This window comes from Myotis davidii, unplaced genomic scaffold (genome assembly GCF_000327345.1).
Source record: "Myotis davidii unplaced genomic scaffold, ASM32734v1 scaffold652, whole genome shotgun sequence".
NCBI classification, from domain to species: Eukaryota; Metazoa; Chordata; class Mammalia; order Chiroptera; family Vespertilionidae; genus Myotis; species Myotis davidii.
Genome location: NW_006284936.1, coordinates 884,876 through 904,071, shown reverse-complemented (window position 1 = coordinate 904,071; position 19,196 = coordinate 884,876). Strand labels below are relative to the sequence as shown.

The window sequence follows — 19,196 nt, the reverse complement described above, 5'->3', positions numbered from 1 at the left end:
TGTTCTTCTCTTTTTTGTCTTTGTGTTTGGCTTTTACTTTGACTCCTCATACCAAAGCTCTATTCCATTTTCTCTTCAGTCATTTGTATTCTCATGTTATCCCTCTAGCTAGAGTTTGAGCACCTTAAAAATAGAAAATGTGGATCCAAGATGACTGCTAACAGGACGGTAGGTTCAAGATAGTGTGTGAGTGAGAGAACAAAAGCAGAGTACGTGGGTGTGCAGGGGGTGTCTGTATTTGTGAGAGAGGGACAGCCATATTCCATAGGACTGTAGGGGGATGGAAGACCAGGATCCCCTAGCCGGGCAGCCTCTACTACTACTGAAAACTCTCTCTCTTCTGTAGGGACTGTGCCATCTTGAAGGGGAGACCAGCTGTGATCGGAAGTCTGGCTTACCTTCAACAGGGGAGACCTCAGATACCTCCCAGGGACCTACAACCACAATGCCCAGGGACCAGATGCCTCAGCTGTTAACCCAAGATCACCAAGACTCCAGTCTCCCTGACTATGGGCATCTAAAAAGTCTGTCCAGTGGGAGACAAAGCAGCTGAATATGCGAACAGTCCCTGCCAGGGCCTTCTCACAGAGCAGATAGAAGGAACAGCTGAATTGAAAAACACCCACCCGGAATTGGCGAATTCAACACAGCTGGTGAGACAATCCATGGATGGAAAGGTCAGATATCGCCTAGAGAAAGTCAACATGCAGGAGAGAGAGAGCTACATAAGAGAAGAACTAACACCTATCCTCCTTAAACTATTACAAAAGTTTCAAGAAGAAGAGACACTTCCAAGCTCTTTCTATGAGGCCAGCATTACCCTAATTCCAAAACCAGATAAAGACACTACAAAGAAAGACAATTACAGGATAATATTGCTGATGAACACAGATGCTAAAATCCTTAACAAAATATTAGCAAATCACATACAGCAATGCATTAGAAAGATCATACACCATGACCAAGTGGTATTTATTCCCAGGATGCAAGGCTGGGAATTAACAAATGTAATACAGCACATTAACAGACTGCAAAACAAAAAGCAAATGATTATATAAATTGATGCAGAAAAAGCATTCAACAAAATCCAACACCCTTTTTTGATAAAAACTCACAGCAAAGTGGGAATAGAAGGATCATACCTCAACACAATAAAAGCTTTATATGACAAAATTACAGCCAACATCATACTGGATGGGTGAAAACTAAAACAATTTCCCCTAAGAATAGGCACAAGACAGGGATGCCCACTTTCAACACTCCTGTTCAACATAGTACTGGAAATGCTAGGCATAGCGATCAGAAAAGAAGAAGAAATAACAGGCATTCTAATTGGAAGAGAAGAAGTAAAATTGTCATTATTCACAGATGACATGTTATTGTACATAGAAAACCCTAAAGACTCCATGAAAAACTACAAGATTTAACAAACGAATTTGGAAACCTAGCAGGATACAAAATTAACACCCAGAAATCTATGACATTTTTTATACACCAATAATGAACTAACAGAAAGAATTACATTACAGTCCCATTTACCAATGCAACAACTACAACAACATAAGATATCTAGGATTAAACAACCAAGGAGGAAAAAGACCTGTACTTGGAAAACCATGGGACATTGAAAAAAGAGACAGAGGAAGATATAAACAAGTGGAAGAAAATTCTGTGTTTCTGAACTGGTAGAATCAACATCATTAAAATATCCATACTAACCAAAGCAATGTATAGATTCAATGTAATCACCATTAAAATACCAACTGCATATTTCAAAGACCTAGAACAAACTCTCCAAACATTTCTATGTAATTAAAAAAAAAGACCCCGGTAGCCACACCAAACCTGAGAAAGAAGAACAAAACTGTAGGGATCACAATACCAGATATCAAGTTATACTACAAAGCTACTGTAAACAAAACATCCTGGTACTGACACAGGAACTGACATATAGCCCAATGGAACAGAACAGAGAACCCAAAAATTGACCCAAGCCATTATGTTCAATTAATATTTGACAAAAAAGGCAAGAGCATACAATGGGGTCAAGACACTCTCTTCAATAAATCGTGTTGTGAAAATTGGACAAATATATGCCCATAAAATTGAAACTAGACCACCAACTTACACCTTATACAAAAATAAACTCAAAATGGATAAAAGACATAAATGTAAGATGGGAAAACATAAAAATCTTAGAATGATCCATAGGCAGCTAAATATCAGACATCTCTCATAGCAATATGTTTACCAATACATTTCCTAGGACTATGGAAACTAAGTTGAAAATAAACAAACAGGACTATCAAAATAAAAAGCTTCTGCACAGCAAAAGTAACCATCAGCAAAATAACAAGAGAGCCCACTGCATGGGAGAATATATTTGCCAATGATACATCTGATAAGGGTTTAATCTCTAAAATTTATAGGAAACTCATACAACCTAACAAAAGGAAGATAAACAATCCAATTGAAAAATGGGCAAAGGAACTAAATATACACTTCTCAAAAGAGGACATACAGAAGGCCAAGAGGCATATAAAAAAATGGTCAAAGTGATTAATCATCCGAGGAATGCAAATCAAAATGATAATAAGGTACCATCTCACACTTGTCAGAATGGTTATCATCAACAAATCAACAAAGGACAAGTGCTGGTGACGCTGTGGAGGAAAGGGAACCCTTGTGCACTGCTGGTGGGAATGCAGACTGGTGCAGCCTCTCTGGAAAACAGTATGGAGTTTCCTCAAAAATTTAAAAATGGAACTCCCATTTGACCTAGTAATCCCACCTCTAGGAACATATCCCAAGAAACACCAATCAGGAAGAATATATGCACCCCTATCTTCATAGCAGGGCAATTTACATTAGCTAAGATTTGGAAACAGCTTAAGTGCCCATCAGCCGATGAGTGGATTAAAAAACTGTGGTACAACTACACAGTGGAATACTATACATGTGTAAAAAGGAAAGAACTCTTACCATTTGCAACAGCATGAATGGACCTGGAGAGTATTATGCTAAGCAAAATAAGCCAGTCAGAGAAAGATAAGTATCACATGATCTTGCTCATTTGTGGAATATAATGAACAACATACTGGTAAACTTATTAAGAGAAATAGATCCAAAGACATAGAAGCTTTGAACAAACTGTCAAACCTCAGAGGGAAGGCAGGGACGGGTTGGTGGGGGATAGAGATCAACCAATGAACTTGCATACATATAAGCATAACCCATGGACACAGACAATAGGGGGATGAAGACCTGGACTGGGAAGTGGAGGCCGGCTGGGTGAGGTCAATGGGAGGAAAAGGAGACATATGTAATAGTTTCAACAATAAAGATTTAAGAGTAACAAAAAATAAAATAAAAAGAAGCCAGGAAATATACTTCAGAATTAAAAGAACACCTGAGTGTACCTTTTGCAACAGCACAGCGTACCTTGAGAATTATTCAAAGAAGATGTATGGAATCTAATAAACAAAATGAACTAAGCCGGGATGTGGAGGTATTGAGCATAAAATCATAAAATAAAAACAAAATAAAACTCATGGACACAAACAACAGTGTGGTGATTGCCAAGAGGGGTAGTGAGGTGGGAGTGGGGAAGGTATTGGGGGGAGGATAACTGGTTATGGAGACATTGTTGGGGATGGTGAACACATAAAACAGTGTATAGATGGTGTGCTGTGGAACTGTACACCTGAAATCTGTAGAAGTATATGAGTGTTGCCCCAATAAATTCAATATAAAGGAAAAAATGTGGACATTTTACTGAAAGTAAATCAATTGGACTAAAATATTAAAAATGGAAATCTCAAGGTAACTGTTATGCTCCAGGTGCAGAGTAACTAATCCAGATTGGAGGAGACTATAATATTCCAGGAGAAGATTCTTCAAGATGATAAAATTGTTACACTGCCACATGTGTATAAATGTATTGAGAGGAGATATATACAACTGTGGAAGGGTTTGAGGATAAATTAATAGTAAGTACATAGAAAATCTAGCAAGCAAACTTACAAAAACTAAGTAAATAATGAACTCTGAGGAAACAATACAATATTATGCAGAAAAGGACAAATAACATTATACTACATAATTCAAATATGAAAAACATTTACATAAACATTGAATATCAAACTAATCAAAATTATAAAATAATTATACTGGGAAGATAAGAAGTATACATGTAGGTGAAACACTTGGTAATTAATAAGATACTTTGAAATATATTTTTAAAACCTCACATTTCATAGTAGGAAATCAATCAACAATGCTTAGCACTAAAAAAAAGAGAAAAAGTAGTGATAAAAACATATGAGACTGCTGGTTTTTCTCCAATATCTGCCTTCTCTCTCTTCCAGAATAAAAGAACTTATATTGGCTTCCCTCAATATAACTGCATTTGTAGCTTCCCTTGCAATTAGGTATGACCAAGTCATTAGCCAATGGTAGGTAATTGTGATAATTTCTGGGAATCCCCTTTCTGGTACATTCGTTGCCCCTTCTTTCTCTCCAATTTTGCCATGCTGCCTGGACCATACATGCCATAATTTTGGACCTTGAGGACAAGGAATATATTGTAGAGATGGCATACTGGAAGATAGAAGGTACCAAAGTCTTTGAGGATTTCACAGGAGAGAACTGCTATGTCAGTTCTAAATTGAATATCCCTGAATTTGTACATGGAATTGAAATATCTTGTGTAAGCAACTGTTATTCTGAGTCCTTTTGTTACTCACAAACAAGCCTACTACTAATTAATACAGCACATAATTTATAGATAGAGGTATATACCAAAAAAATCACCTGAAAGAATGGGAAGTGGTTGACTCTGGCTATTGGAAAATGGTAGGAGGGAAGGAGTGAGAAATGTTGTGTGTTTTTTTTGTTTGTTTGTTTGGGGTTTTTTTGTAGCAAGTTCTATAGCATTTGACTCCTTAAGTTATGTGAATGCATAACTTTGAGTTAAAAAATAAAAATAAGTGACAATTACAACAAAAACATGTGTTCTTCACTTTTTTGTCTTTGTGTTTGGCTTTTACTTTGACTCCTCATACCAAAGCTCTATTCCATTTTCTCTTCAGTCATTTGTATTCTCATGTTATCCCTCTAGCTAGAGTTTGAGCACCTTAAAAATAGAAAATGTGGATCCAAGATGACTGCTAACAGGACGGTAGGTTCAAGATAGTGTGTGAGTGAGAGAACAAAAGCAGAGTACGTGGGTGTGCAGGGGGTGTCTGTATTTGTGAGAGAGGGACAGCCATATTCCATAGGACTGTAGGGGGATGGAAGACCAGGATCCCCTAGCCGGGCAGCCTCTACTACTACTGAAAACTCTCTCTCTTCTGTAGGGACTGTGCCATCTTGAAGGGGAGACCAGCTGTGATCGGAAGTCTGGCTTACCTTCAACAGGGGAGACCTCAGATACCTCCCAGGGAACAGGGGAGACCTCAGATCCCTCCCAGGGACCTACAACCACAATGCCCAGGGACCAGATGCCTCAGCTGTTAACCCAAGATCACCAAGACTCCAGTCTCCCTGACTATGGGCATCTAAAAAGTCTGTCCAGTGGGAGACAAAGCAGCTGAATATGCGAACAGTCCCTGCCAGGGCCTTCTCACAGAGCAGATAGAAGGAACAGCTGAATTGAAAAACACCCACCCGGAATTGGCGAATTCAACACAGCTGGTGAGACAATCCATGGATGGAAAGGTCAGATATCGCCTAGAGAAAGTCAACATGCAGGAGAGAGAGAGCTACATAACCAGACACCCTGAAAGGAGCAATCATGGGGAAACAAAGTAACAGCCCACATCAAAAAAAGGAGGAATCGCCAGAAAAGGAAGTAAATAAAATTGAGGTAAGCAATATGTCAGAGAAAGAATTCAGAACAATGGTCATAAGGACACTGAAAAGGTTGTAAGACAAATTTAACAATATGCGTAAGAACCAGAGGAAATGAAGAAGAACCAAAAAGAAATGTAAAATGACATTGGTGTAATAAAGAATTCAATAGAAAGCATCTACAGTAGACTAGAAGAAGTGGAGGGCTGCATCAGAGAACTAGAAGACAAGGTAGGAAAAAATACCCAAACAGAGCAGTGACTAGAAAAAAAAAATTAAAAAAAAAAAAACAGGAGGAGAGTCTAAGGGAACTTTGAGACAACATGGAATGAAACAACATCTGCATAATAGGGGTACCAGAAGGAGAGGAAACTGAGAAAGGAACATAAAACCAGTTTGAAGCTATGTTGACAGAAAACTTCCCTGACATTGGGAAGAAAAAGCTCGCACAAATTCAAGAGGCTGACAGAGTACTAAACAAGATGATTGCCAAAAAACTGACACCAAGACACATTATAATTAAATTGGCAAAAACCACTGAAAAAGTAAGAATCTTAAAGCCTGCCAGAGAAAGACAGAAAGTTATCTACAAAGGATCTCCCATCAGACTGTCAACTGATTTTTAAACAGAAACACATCAGGCCAGAAGGGAATGGGATGAAATATACAAAGTCATGCAAAGCAATTGAGCATTTGTGGGACAAAGTTAAAACAGCCATCAGGCAGCTGGTTTCACAACTATCAAATTTCACAGAACTGGACAGTGCTATTCAGGAGGCATGGCATCAGATTTCTCGCATCATCAATTTTCATCATCTCATGGAGTCAATGCCAGGAAGAATTGCCGCAGTATTGAAGGCAAAAGGTGGCCCAACGAAGTACTGATGGGGTGGTCATAATAATCTGGCCATTCAGTGTATATTTCAGATCACCTCATGCAATTTTTACACAATGTACATGAGATATATTTAAAATACCACAAGATTGACTCATTTAATTATGCAATAAAATGTTTTTAATATATTCAAAGCGTTGTGCAACAATCACCACTGTTTAATTCCAAAATATTTTTATCATGAAAAAAGGAAAACCTTTGCCCTTTAGCAGTCACTCCCCATTCTTCCATACACCCAGCTGCTGGCAACCACTAAGTTGTCTCTGTAGATGTGCCAATTCTGGACATTTCATATAAATATAATTATACTAGAGGCTTGGTGCACGAAATACATGCATGGGGATAAGGGGTTCCCACAGCCCAGACTGCACCTTCTCCAATCCAGAACCCCTTAGGGGATGTCCGATTACCACTCACAATCTGTTCCGTTGGACATCCCTCTCACAATCCGGGACCGCTGGCTCCTAACTGCTCACCTGCCTGCCTGCCTGATCATCCCTAACTGATCCCCCCCCACCAACTCTTGCTTCAACTGCCCCCCCCTGCCAGCCTGATTGCCCCCACTTCCTCCCTCACCCCATCCAGGATTCCCTCCTCCAGCCAGTCACAGGCACCCGGGACCTTGCTTCCCTCCCTCTGGCTGGCCGCAGGCACCCAGTACCCGGGCTGGCTTCACCTGGGCCAGCCGCAGCCACAGGTGACCATGGGTAGGCAGCTTAACCTGGGCCGCAGCAGCTGGTGCCCAGGACTGTGGGGCAAGCGGCTTGTCTCTCTCCTGGACCGCAGGTACTAATGCAGCCACTGGCACCCGGGACCACAAGGACCATGGGGCGTGTGACTTGTCCCTTTCCTGGGCTGCAAGTACAGATGCAGCCACTGGCGACCGGGACCACAAGGACTGTGGGGCGTGTGCATTGTCCCTCTCCTGGGCCACAGGTGCAGGCGCAGCAGCTGGCTCCCAGGACTATGGGGTGGGTGGCTTGTCCTCCCAGGCCACAGGTGCAGATGCAGCCGCTGGCGCCCAGGACCGTGAGGACCGTGGGGCGTGTGGATTGTCCCTATCCCGGGCCGCAGGCACAGGTGCAGCAGCTGGTGCCTGGGGACACGGGATGGGTGGCTTGTCTGTCTCCCGGGCCACAGGCGCAGATGTAGCCACTGGCACCCAGGACCACAGAGCAGGCGGCTTGACCCTCTCCTGGGCCGCAGCCTGGTTGGTCCCCATTCCTCTATCATGAGCTCATTTGTGCCTGGCTGGCCCCCATTCCTCTCTCCTCAGTGTTGAGTGTCTGAGCTGTTAAGGTATGATGGCGTGACAACCATTGCATATTAGCTCTTTACTATATAGGATAATATGTGGTCCTTTGTCACTAGCTTCTTTCACTTAGCATAATGTTGTCAAGATTTATCTATTTTGTAGCATACTTTAGTATTTAATTCCTTCATACAGCTCTATAATAGTCCATTATAGGCATATACCACATTTTGTTTACCCATTAACTTGATGAACATTTTTTTCTACTCTTTGTTATTATGAATAACACTGTTGAGAAAATCCATATGTAAGTTTTTAAGTTGACATGTGATTCATTTCTTTGGGTTATATGCATAAGAGTGTAATTTCTCAGTTATATAATTTATTTGTTAAAATTTTAGAGAATGGTTTTAAAAAGTGACTAAAACATTTTACATTTTCACCAGAAATGTATAATGGTTCCAATTTCTCTACCTCCTATGTAGCAGTGGTTATCTGTCTTTTTTATTCCAGCTATCATAGTAGATACTAAGTGGTATCTGATTGTGGTTTTAATTTTCATAATTACAAGTAATGTTGAACATATTTTTGTGTGTTTATTGACCATTTGTAAATCTTCTTTGGATAAATGTTTAGTTAAATTATTTGCTTATTTTAAAATTGCATCATTTGCCTTTTATTATTGAGATGTAAAAGTTCTTTATATAGTGTGGATATACGTTTCTTATCAGGCATATGATTTGAACATATCTCCTCCTATTATGTGTTATTTTTTAAAATTTACTGATGGTATTATTTACATAACCTCATATATTTATTAAAGCTTTCATTTAAGATGCTCATCAACAACACCATGAAAATTACTGAAAATATCTTACCCGAACAATTTCACAGTCAACATTTAATTCAGTTGCAACTGCTTCAATTTTCTCTCTACAGATAGATCCAAGGCTGGTCATGCCATTGTCCCAGTATTTCTTAAGAGTGGCTAAGTCTCTGTCACTGAACTGAGTGCGGTCTTGTAGCTGTAGAACAAATTTAAAAAATTAGAATAATCAAAGCAAAGACTATTATAAATAGGATCATCATGGTGAGATGTGCTAGGTTACTTACGATATATACATTTGTTAAATTAATTATGCAATTCTTACTCTGTGTTCCCCCATTTTGAAATGGACATTTTCATGATATTTATAACATGAAAGTGTACTAGAATAAAAATTTTAGCTGATAGCAATTAAGTGATGTTTCTTGTAAAAGGTTATAATCACACAAATAATTCATGTCATTGTGAAAAAAAAACAGATACGTTTTAAAAAGAAGAGAATTTCAATTACACACAATCCTGGAAAAAACATTTGTTAACATTCTAATGGATATTCTTTCAACCTTTTTTCTATGATATATACATTTACATTCACACTACATATATTTAGAAATAATAGGGTCAGGCTCTGGCCAGGTTGCTCAATTGGTTGGAGCGTCGGCCTATGCACCAAAGGGTTGTGGTTTGATTCCCAGTCAAGGTACATAACTAGGTTGCAAGTTTGATCCCCAGTTGGTGCACGTTCAATGTATCTTTCTCACCTGGATTTTTCTCTCTCCATCTCCCTTCCTCTCTCTCTCAAATCAATAAAACTATATCTTGAAGCGAGGATTTTTTTAAAAAGTGGGGGAAACCAGGGTCAGGATTACATCACTGTGCTGCCTTTTGATAATTTAATCTAAATTTCCATACACATAGCTCTCCTAAAAATTTTATAATTAATTAAGAAGGCATATAAAAATGTAAGAAGATAATATAGCCCTAAGAAAGCAATCATATTTATGACTTTAGGGAGTTTCATAATTAGCCTATCCTTTTTATTCTTAGGGTTTTTAAACCAATAAACTATGGACTTTATATATTGTTTTAATTCAATAAATCCTGGAGGCATCCTTAGGAAGTAAATTAGAAGCAAGATAGAATATTGATCTCCAATTTGCTGATAAGGAGTCAGAAAAAGAAGGGCCAAAGGACACATTAAACAGGGCACAGTGAGTCCATGGCAGATATAGAGATAGGAATATTCTGATTTTATTCTAGTAGCTTTATCCCTATGATGTCTCCAATTATCTCAAGAGGTGGTGAGAAAAAAAACTAAAGATGAATTTTAATTAAAATATATCCTGTAAAGCCCTATATATGCATATGTGTGTTTGTGATGAGAATGGGTGTGAGAGAGCTAGAGAGCAAGAGAACGCCTGTGAGAGTGAGTGAGCTGACAGCAAATGTTACAAATCATGGCATGAGGTATAAGACTGCCTTTGCATAAGAAAATATGGTCTGGTCACACATGGAAGCTAGACTTCAAATCCTTCCTATACATACACTGCTTTCAACATTTCCTTCCCAGCAGAAATTTAAAGTGAAACACTCTCTTAAATTGGATTTGGGTAACAATGGAAAATAATGTATATAATATATAAAACGTAAATAAAAAGTTATTACAGCCAAAACTCATGTAATACTTCACAATAGGTGCAAATTTGTTTTGAAGCTACATCCTTTTGAAAAGGAATTTTAGCTATCAGGAGGAAAACCAATATGTGAATTACTAGTTTTCTACTGTAATAGTGAAGTTAGAGTACATAATTAATGTGTCTCTTCATAAGAAATATAGTACATTTTATGTTAATTTCCTCATTGTTAAATCTGTTCTTCCACTTCTTGAAAAACTCTAATAAGTAACATTTATTTCAAGTACTAGTACAAATGACATGTTCCCAATAAATAAATCAAAACATGCCATCCAAATTTTTAATCAAATGGAATAACCCGCAAGTTATTTACAACATAAAAATCTCATTAGGTACCCATCCTCTATTGATTGTTCAATACTTGTGGAGATAAACTTCTCAATATAAAACTGAGAGCAAAATAAATGGTAATAAGGTTGTAAGTAGATTCAAATAGTTCATAACAGTCAGCATAAATATTCCTATATTTTTCCATTGCTATTGCACCAAATTCTTCAGTGCAAGCTAGTCTAAATTACTGTCAGAAAGGAAGAAATAATGAACAGAAAACTGAAACACACTCAGCCAATTAATTTGTAATTCATTTAGAGGACATCCAAAGCTGATTCATCTCTTAAACTGAACTAAATAAAGCCTGATTCGATTTGTTAGAAACATGCTGGGATGTCATACTTAGCAATGCTGAAGGTGACTTATGACATTGCCTATGAAGTAGAAACTTATGGAGGAAGAATGATTATTTTTAAAGCTACTAAAAGCTTTAAATAATAAAATAAAGTAATAAAAATCAATTAGCATTATAACTGAATAGCCATTTAGAATAAGAAGAAATGTTAAGTTCTTCCCTGAGGAAGTCTGAAGATTAAATCAGTTTTTTCTTCCTATTAGACTTTAAAGCCACTTTCATTTTACAAGACATACCACAGCCTAACCCTTGGCTCAAGTGAGGGAGACATATTAAATATATTGTTGATTTTATGAAGAGTAATGTTCCAGTAACATTGAAAATCAAGGTGAAACCTTAGGGTTGATTCAAGTGACCAGGTAATTGTGTAAACTTCACTATTGCAACACAACAGAACCCTTTTGGCCTCTTTACCAGCCTCAAGGACATTTCCAGGAAATGAGTTCTTTGCTCCCCTTTTTAAATAAAATTAGGTGACAAAACTGATATTGGAGAGCAAAATTTCATGTTTTAATTATGTATTTCAATTAAATGCAGAACTGAACTATATATATTTGTACTCAGAAACAATCCCTTCAAAATGAGAACTATTAAAATCCTTTTTAAAATCAAATTTTTTAATTACAGTTGACATACAATATTACATTAGTTTCAGGTGGACAGCATAGTGATTACACATTTAAATACCTTAAGAAGTGATCACCTCCAAAAAGTATAGTACCTACTGACACTATACATAGTTCTTACAATATTAATTATATTCCCTATGCTATATTTATATCCTTGGGACTATTTTGTAACCAACCTGTATTTCTTAAACTCTTCACCCCTTTCATCAAGTTCTCCAAACACCCTCCATTCTGATAACATCAATCTGTTTTCTTTATATATGAATCTGTTTCTATTTTGTTCTTTTAGATTCCACATGTAAGTGAAATCATATGGCACCTATCTTTCTCTGACTGACTTATTTCACATAGCATAATATTCTCTAGGTCAGTGGTCAGCAAACTCATTAGTCAACAGAACCAAATATCAACAGTACAACGATTGAAATTTCTTTTGAGAGCCAAATTTTTTAAACTTAAACCATATAGGCAGGTACATTGTTATTAACTTAATTACAGTAATCCTAAGGCTTAGGAAGAGCCACGCTCAAGGGGCCAAAGAGCCGCATGTGGCTCGTGAGCCGCAGTTTGCCAACCACTGCTCTAGGTCCATCCAAGCTGTCACAAATGGTACTATTTCATTCTATTTAATAGCCAAGTAATATCCCATGTATATTTGTACCAATACTTTCTTATCTAATCACTTAGTTACTTTCCTATCTTGGCTATTATAAATAATGCTGCAATGAATATAGGTGTGCATATATTCTTTTGAATTGATGTTTTGGGTTTCTTTGGATAAATATCCAGAAATGGAATTGCTAGGTCATAAGGCAGTTCCATTTTGATTTTTTTCAGGTAACAACATATTGTTTTCCATAGTGACTAAATCAATCTGTGTTCCCACCAACAGTGCACAAGGATTCCCTTTTCTCCACATCTAGATCAACACTTAATTGCTTGTTGATTGATTGAAGACAACCATTCTAACTGGTATGAGGTGACATTGTGATTTTAATTTGCATTTATCTGATAATTAGTGTTGTTGAGATCTTTCAGTATGTTTATTGGCCTTCTGAATGTCCTCTTTGGAGAAGTGTCTCTTCAGGTCCTCTTGATTTTTCAATTTGATTTTTTAGATTTTATTTAGTGTTGAGTTCTTCAAACTTTTTAGATATTAACTACCAAGGACGCATCATGGCCAAATATTTTCTTCCATTCAGTAGATTGTGTTTTCATTTTGTTGATGATTTCCTTGCTTTACAAAAACTTTTTAGTTTGCTATAATCTCAATTTGTTACTTTTTTCTTTTTTTTCCCTTGCAGAAAAAATATTGCTAGGAGAAATATTAGGTATTTTACTCCTTATGTTTTCTTCTAGGAGTTTTATGGTTTTGAGTCTTACATTAATGTCTTTAATCCATTTTGAGTTTATTTTTGTAAATGGTGTAATAAAATGGTCTAGTTTTATTTTTGCATGTTTCTCTTCAGTTTGCCCAACACCATTTATTGAATAGACTGTATATACACCATTGTATGTTCTTGCCTACTTTCTTATACGTTAATTGAGCATCTAGGTGTAGGTTTATTTCTGGGCTCTATTCTGGTCCATTGATCCATGTGTCAGTTTTTATGCCAGTCCATTGTTGTTTTGAGTATTATAGTCTTGTACTATAGTTTGATATTGGGTAACCTAATACCTCCAACTTTGTTCTTTCTTAAGATTGCTGTGGCTCTTCACGGTCTTTTGTGATTCCATACAATTTTTTGATTTGTTCTAGTTCTGTGAAAAATCTCAAGGGTATTTTGATGAGAATTGAGTTGAATCTACAGATTGTTTTGGGTAGTGTGGGTATTTTAATGATTTCACTTCTTCCTACCAATGAGCAAGGTATATGCTTCAAATTATTTGTAGCTTCTTCAGTTTCTTTCTTTAGAGTCATATGATTTTCTGAGTACAGGTTTTTTACCACTTTGGTAAAATTTATTCCTACACATTTTATTTTTTATGCAGTTGTTAGGTTAGGGGTCATGAGATGCATAGCCTGTGTCACCTTCTGCCATTATGTGGGGACAAAATACCATGTAGTTCCTCCAAGTTTTGGAGTCCCTAACCAGTTGCTTTCTTTCCATCCTTCAGAATTATCTTTTGGTGGCCTCCTGTATTACTTGCATGGTATATAGTTCTATTTTGTGGGGAAAAATAAAAAGGAGTCTACATAATCCTGTCCAGTACTACTGTCATGGCTTCCATTTTATTATCCCCAAACCTATCTAACATACAATAACTTGAGTTATCTTTCTAAAAGTCTATTTTGTCTCTTGTATATTAAAATCTTTTAATAATTTCCCATGTATGGGCCAGTTATACCAAAATTTTCTAATGTACTTGTTAAATGCAGATTTATGGTCCTCTACAGACCAACTGAGCAGGATTTGTTGAGAAAACACAATTTCAATGTAGTTCTCTTATATTCATATTATAAACATCACAAAAGTTATAGCATAAAAGCAAGATTGTTAAAGTTTTAGTTATTCATCACTGGTAAATGCCAAAGTGCACTATTACTACTAATATAGATTATTTAATGTTGATTGAGATGTTTATATCAATCATAATTCAATTATATGATCATATTAACTGGGTTCAATAGATGTAGAAAAGTATGATGTTTTATTAAATATCTCTGAATGCTTTTTAAAACTGCAAAAACCTCCTCAAAGATTATCCAGTGTGCTGACTACTGCATTTTATTTGTTACTTTTGTAGTATATATAAATAATATAATCACAAAATATATCCTTTGAGATAACACAGTCTTATTGAGGTTCAGTTTTTCCAACTTTACAAATATTATTATAATTTTCTCAATGACATTCTCACTAACAACATAGGGGAAAACACATTTATTCCAGAAAGATTACTTACTGCTCTTTTTCTAGAACACCCTGTAATCCAAGGCACAGTTAGGTTTCCTGAAATCTGTGGAAACAACAAATGGAATCTCAGTAAGGTATGCATTCCTCCAACTTGGAAAGCTGATCAACACAAAAAAATTCATATAAGACTTCAAGATAGATTTTTATTCAGAGCATATTCTCCAACTAGACAATCCTGTTTCCTTACTGAATGCAACAGATTGAAAGGGCCTTCTTTGGTGGGGAAATTTTAGAAGTAGTCCAAAGTACCCCTGAAAATTCAAGAAACATTATGGGACATTTTTGAGGCCTGGAAGTATGATTTAGAAATCTATGGACAATAACATTTTTATAATAAAATTGCAGTGTTCTGTGGGATTAGTTACAATAATTAAATTATTAACTGTAGTCATCATGTTGTATATTAGGTTTCAAGATTTATTCATCCTACATAAATTTAAGTTTATTTTTAAGCAGAAACTATAAGGCAAATAAATAGCTAGCAGCAGCTTACTACATCAGCATTGCCACACAAGCAGATGCCATTCCAGTTGGATTGGGGGATTGTTATAGAAACCAAGGTAATTCCATGACAGACAATGGTCAGACTGTACTTTGCCATACTTTTTTTCCTGGGACACACAAAGATTTGGAGTACTTCAAATTCTCATTTGCCCTCTCCTTCCTTCTCAAACATGTACCTCCTGAGAAACTGATAAGGCAAATCAATCTTGCTAAGTTGTGGGAAAATGGTATTCAATCAAGCATTTGTTGTGTTTGATGAATTATATTCAGTCATAGCTTATGAATTACTATTATTCCTACTAATAAGAAGAGATGATCAGTCAATGTAATAGTAAAGTAATATTATCAATTATTTAAATTATTACCATACTTGGCCACTATACTTGCTATTTTACTTTGAGTTCAAAATACACCAATATGCTAAGGATAGGCTAAACTGATATAAATTCCAAGTAATACTTTTAAGAAAAATTTAAAAATATAGTTGCTCAAGTTAAAATACCACGATAGTAAAATGTCAATTAACTAGAATCCCTGAGAGTCATGAAGTTTGAATAATTTATTTTTAAAATAGTGAACTGAGAGTGATGACAAAATTTCTATGGAAATATTCTTCAAAATATATAGTTTCTTGTCTTCCACCAATAATTAGTAAGTGATGTAATGTTTATAAAATAAATTGATTGCTAACCTCAATGAATGAGGTAATGCTGCTAAAATAATCATATAATATATTCTTGAAAAAATAGAGATATCCAACCATTTTGGACCATCTCTTCACATACTCCCATCTATTAGGATAATGTTTAAACTGACTATATAAAGTTGTTAGAGAAAGCATGTTAAACCGAATGAATTACAAGAGACCCAGTAACTACTGAAAACTCACATATAAAATAATACATATAATAAAAATGGATAATATAATTTCTTTAAAGACGGACACTATACATTTTAATAATATAAAAAGTGGTTTCTTGCTTAAGCCAATTGTATGCAATGAATACAATTGAAAACTTCTATAAGCACATTAATATACCAATGCTATAAATCCCATGAGATTTGTGAAGAGATGACTTTCACTTTTTTGTTTTATAGCCCTCTATTGTTGGCGTTGAATCTGTTCTTTAGTTCTGTATGTTTCTGGTAAAACTCAGAACACCCAGGCATAGTAATTGAACTTGTAAGCTTTTTTGATTCAAAGTACTGTATAAATGTTTCCCATCAACTTGGGAAATTTTGTTTGGTGCGATAGTGATGGCAAAGTTTCTCCTTCACCAGAAACTATAAAATACAGTATTTTAAATTAGCAAGGAAATATACTTCTTGTTTAAGTAATATTTAAATTCCAAATACATTTTTAATATTCTAGTTTAGAAAACTGCAAAATTAATCTACAAAGAGCCAAGACGCATTTGACAAATATGTTATAACTCACACATCCAAATGAGTACTGTATGCTTCAAAGTAGAAAACTTAGGAAAGCATTTAGGGAACTTTCCTTTTGGAGTATTTTGTTCATGACTCATCCAGAGATTCTGTCTCATTACTTCAGATTTCTTTTTCAATAACTGAAAATATAACAGCCCAGATTGAAAATTTATATTATTCACTAAACCTGACTAAGAATAAATTTTACTTTCCAAAATCAAATTTTCCCTCAAATGATGAGAATTTGTCACCACTGAAAGCTTTTTAAATAATCCCACAGGCCCTTAAAACAATTGTGAAAGACTTCAAAAACTTTTTGACAAATTGAACTTTATTGCAATAAGTATAGATAACTTCCAACGGTAACTTATTTGAATTCTGTTCAAATATTTATCAGGCATCTCTTCTGTACTAGGTGCTGTACATGAAATAAAACTAAGGTAGGTAAAACATAATTCCTTGGAGGGCAAGACCTATGATCTGAGAGAGAAAAATAAAACAAGTACCTGAGTGATTTTAGTACAAAGAAAGCTATGATAAGTGTCTTAAGGAAGGTACAATAAATGAAGTGTTATAGAAAATCAAGATATGGAAAAATTGCATCAACTTGAGTATTGATATCTCAGCCAAATTTTAAATGATGAGAAGAATTTTGATAGGCAGAAATAAAAAAGCACTCTCGGGAAAAAGAGTAGTATGAGTCCAGAGGAGTAAAAGGATAAGGTATCTTTGGGAATTGTCAGTTCAATTAGAACTAGAAAGGGAGTTGGGGGTCACTTTGTTAAGGCCATGAATACCAAGTACATTTATATATAACTAAAGGCTCGGTGGAAGGATTAGCGCATTGGTCTGAGGCGTGGCTCATCCCGGTCAGTTGAGTGACTGTGGACCCACCTTCTGAGTGGCTGCTGAATGAGGAAATTAGGCTGAGCTGATATTTTGGGGTAATGTCTTGGGTAAAGGCATGTTCTGTGTCCTGGAGGAACCTGGCGGAGAAATTTGCACCCCAAAGCCACTCAGTGAATGTCCTTGATGTGTGACAGGTTGGTGACACCATCAGGGATGTTCAGGGCAGCCATACACCAGGATCCTCAGCTATCAGGATAGCCTCCCCAGGGGGCCCACAGTCACGTCCCTTCTTGCCATCTGCCTATGTCAGCTCCCCGTGCGTGCTCTTTCTAGAACACACCTTAAAAGGCCTGCATCAGCTGATGGGGTCAGGTCAGAGTCTGGATTATCTCAAGTATTTATAGGTGCAGAGACTGGGCCTCATCCTGGGCTTGCTAGTGGCTGCTCCAACTGTGGGAGCAGCCGCTCATCCTAGTCAGCCAAGCAGTGCTCCCACTGTGGGAGCACACTGACCACCAGGGATCAGCTCCTGCATTGAACGTCTGCTCCCTGGTGGTCAGTGCACTTCATAGCAACTGGTCAACTGGTTGTTCTGGTCATTTTGCTGTTCGGTCGCTGGGCTTTTATATATATAGATTCTGTAGAATACAGGGAGCCATTGAAGGTTTTTAATCAAATGGGTTGTATGATCAGAATTGTATTTTTATACACTTGGATGATTAATTTGACTAAATGTGTATATTGAATTGAATAAGTATAGAAACTTTAATAATATTTTAGTCAAGAGGTAAGTAATCCAAGTTTGGAACTAAATTAGGGGAGGTAGAAAATGAGAAGAGAAATATAAAACATATTTCTAAGGAAAAATCTTGTGCATGAGATAGAAGAAAACTAGACGGTCTGGTGATTACTGGAATAGTCTTTTTATGGACATCATAAAACTGAATGTAAATGCAAGGAAGTGCCTAATGGAGATCTGCTACTCTTGGCTAAGAGAAGATACACTTATTTGAATATAAACTGGAATCACATTATGTGGATAGTTAAGGTTTGTGAATCCAATTATTATATGTTTATCTTTCTCATGAAAAATTATGCTTATAATAGATACCATAGATACCATAGATTACAATATTAATTACATATTATATATACACATTACTGTATACGGTTACATATTCATAGGAAGGCATCTGTATAGTCAATTTGATAAATGATATAAAAAATGTTAAAGGAATTTTACTATGTTTATTTTTATTAAAGCTTATTAAAGGCAAGATATCATGTTTAAAACAATTTAGTTTAGGAAACTAAGATGGCGGCAGAGATAAACACCAGGAAGTTGATGCCGCTCACAACAATTGATTAATACCTTAGAAAAACAATTCGGACATCATCCAGAACCACAGGAAGCCTGGCTGACTGTAAATTCTACAACTAGAAGGAAAGAAAAGCACACTGAGAGCAAGAGAAGCTGCAGAAGAGAAGCGCAGAGGTACAGGGCTCGCGCGCGCGGAAAGGGGCTGGCACCCGAGGACGCGGCGGTCTTTTTGAATCCGGAGGGAGTCACAAGCTCCCGACGGCTCTGAACTCCGGTTCCGGGAAGTCTCTGGGGACCCAGGACTCATGCGGGGAGAAACTGGACTGTCTGGCAGCAGGCGAT

General features: G+C 36.6%; 1 protein-coding gene across 1 annotated transcript in view; it reads right to left on the bottom strand.

Annotated features, from left to right (window-relative positions):
• Window positions 1–8,875: 8,875 nt before the first annotated feature.
• Window positions 8,876–19,196, bottom strand: part of HDX (highly divergent homeobox) — a gene marked incomplete at its 3' end in the record, with an annotated part of 47,057 nt that continues 36,736 nt past the window's right edge. The window contains exons 3-4 of the mRNA XM_015558410.1: window positions 14,739–14,792; window positions 8,876–9,022 (exon numbers count right to left, since the gene is read on the bottom strand). Coding sequence (XP_015413896.1) covers window positions 8,876–9,022; window positions 14,739–14,792 — 201 coding nt within the window. The remainder of the gene's footprint in view (window positions 9,023–14,738; window positions 14,793–19,196) is intronic.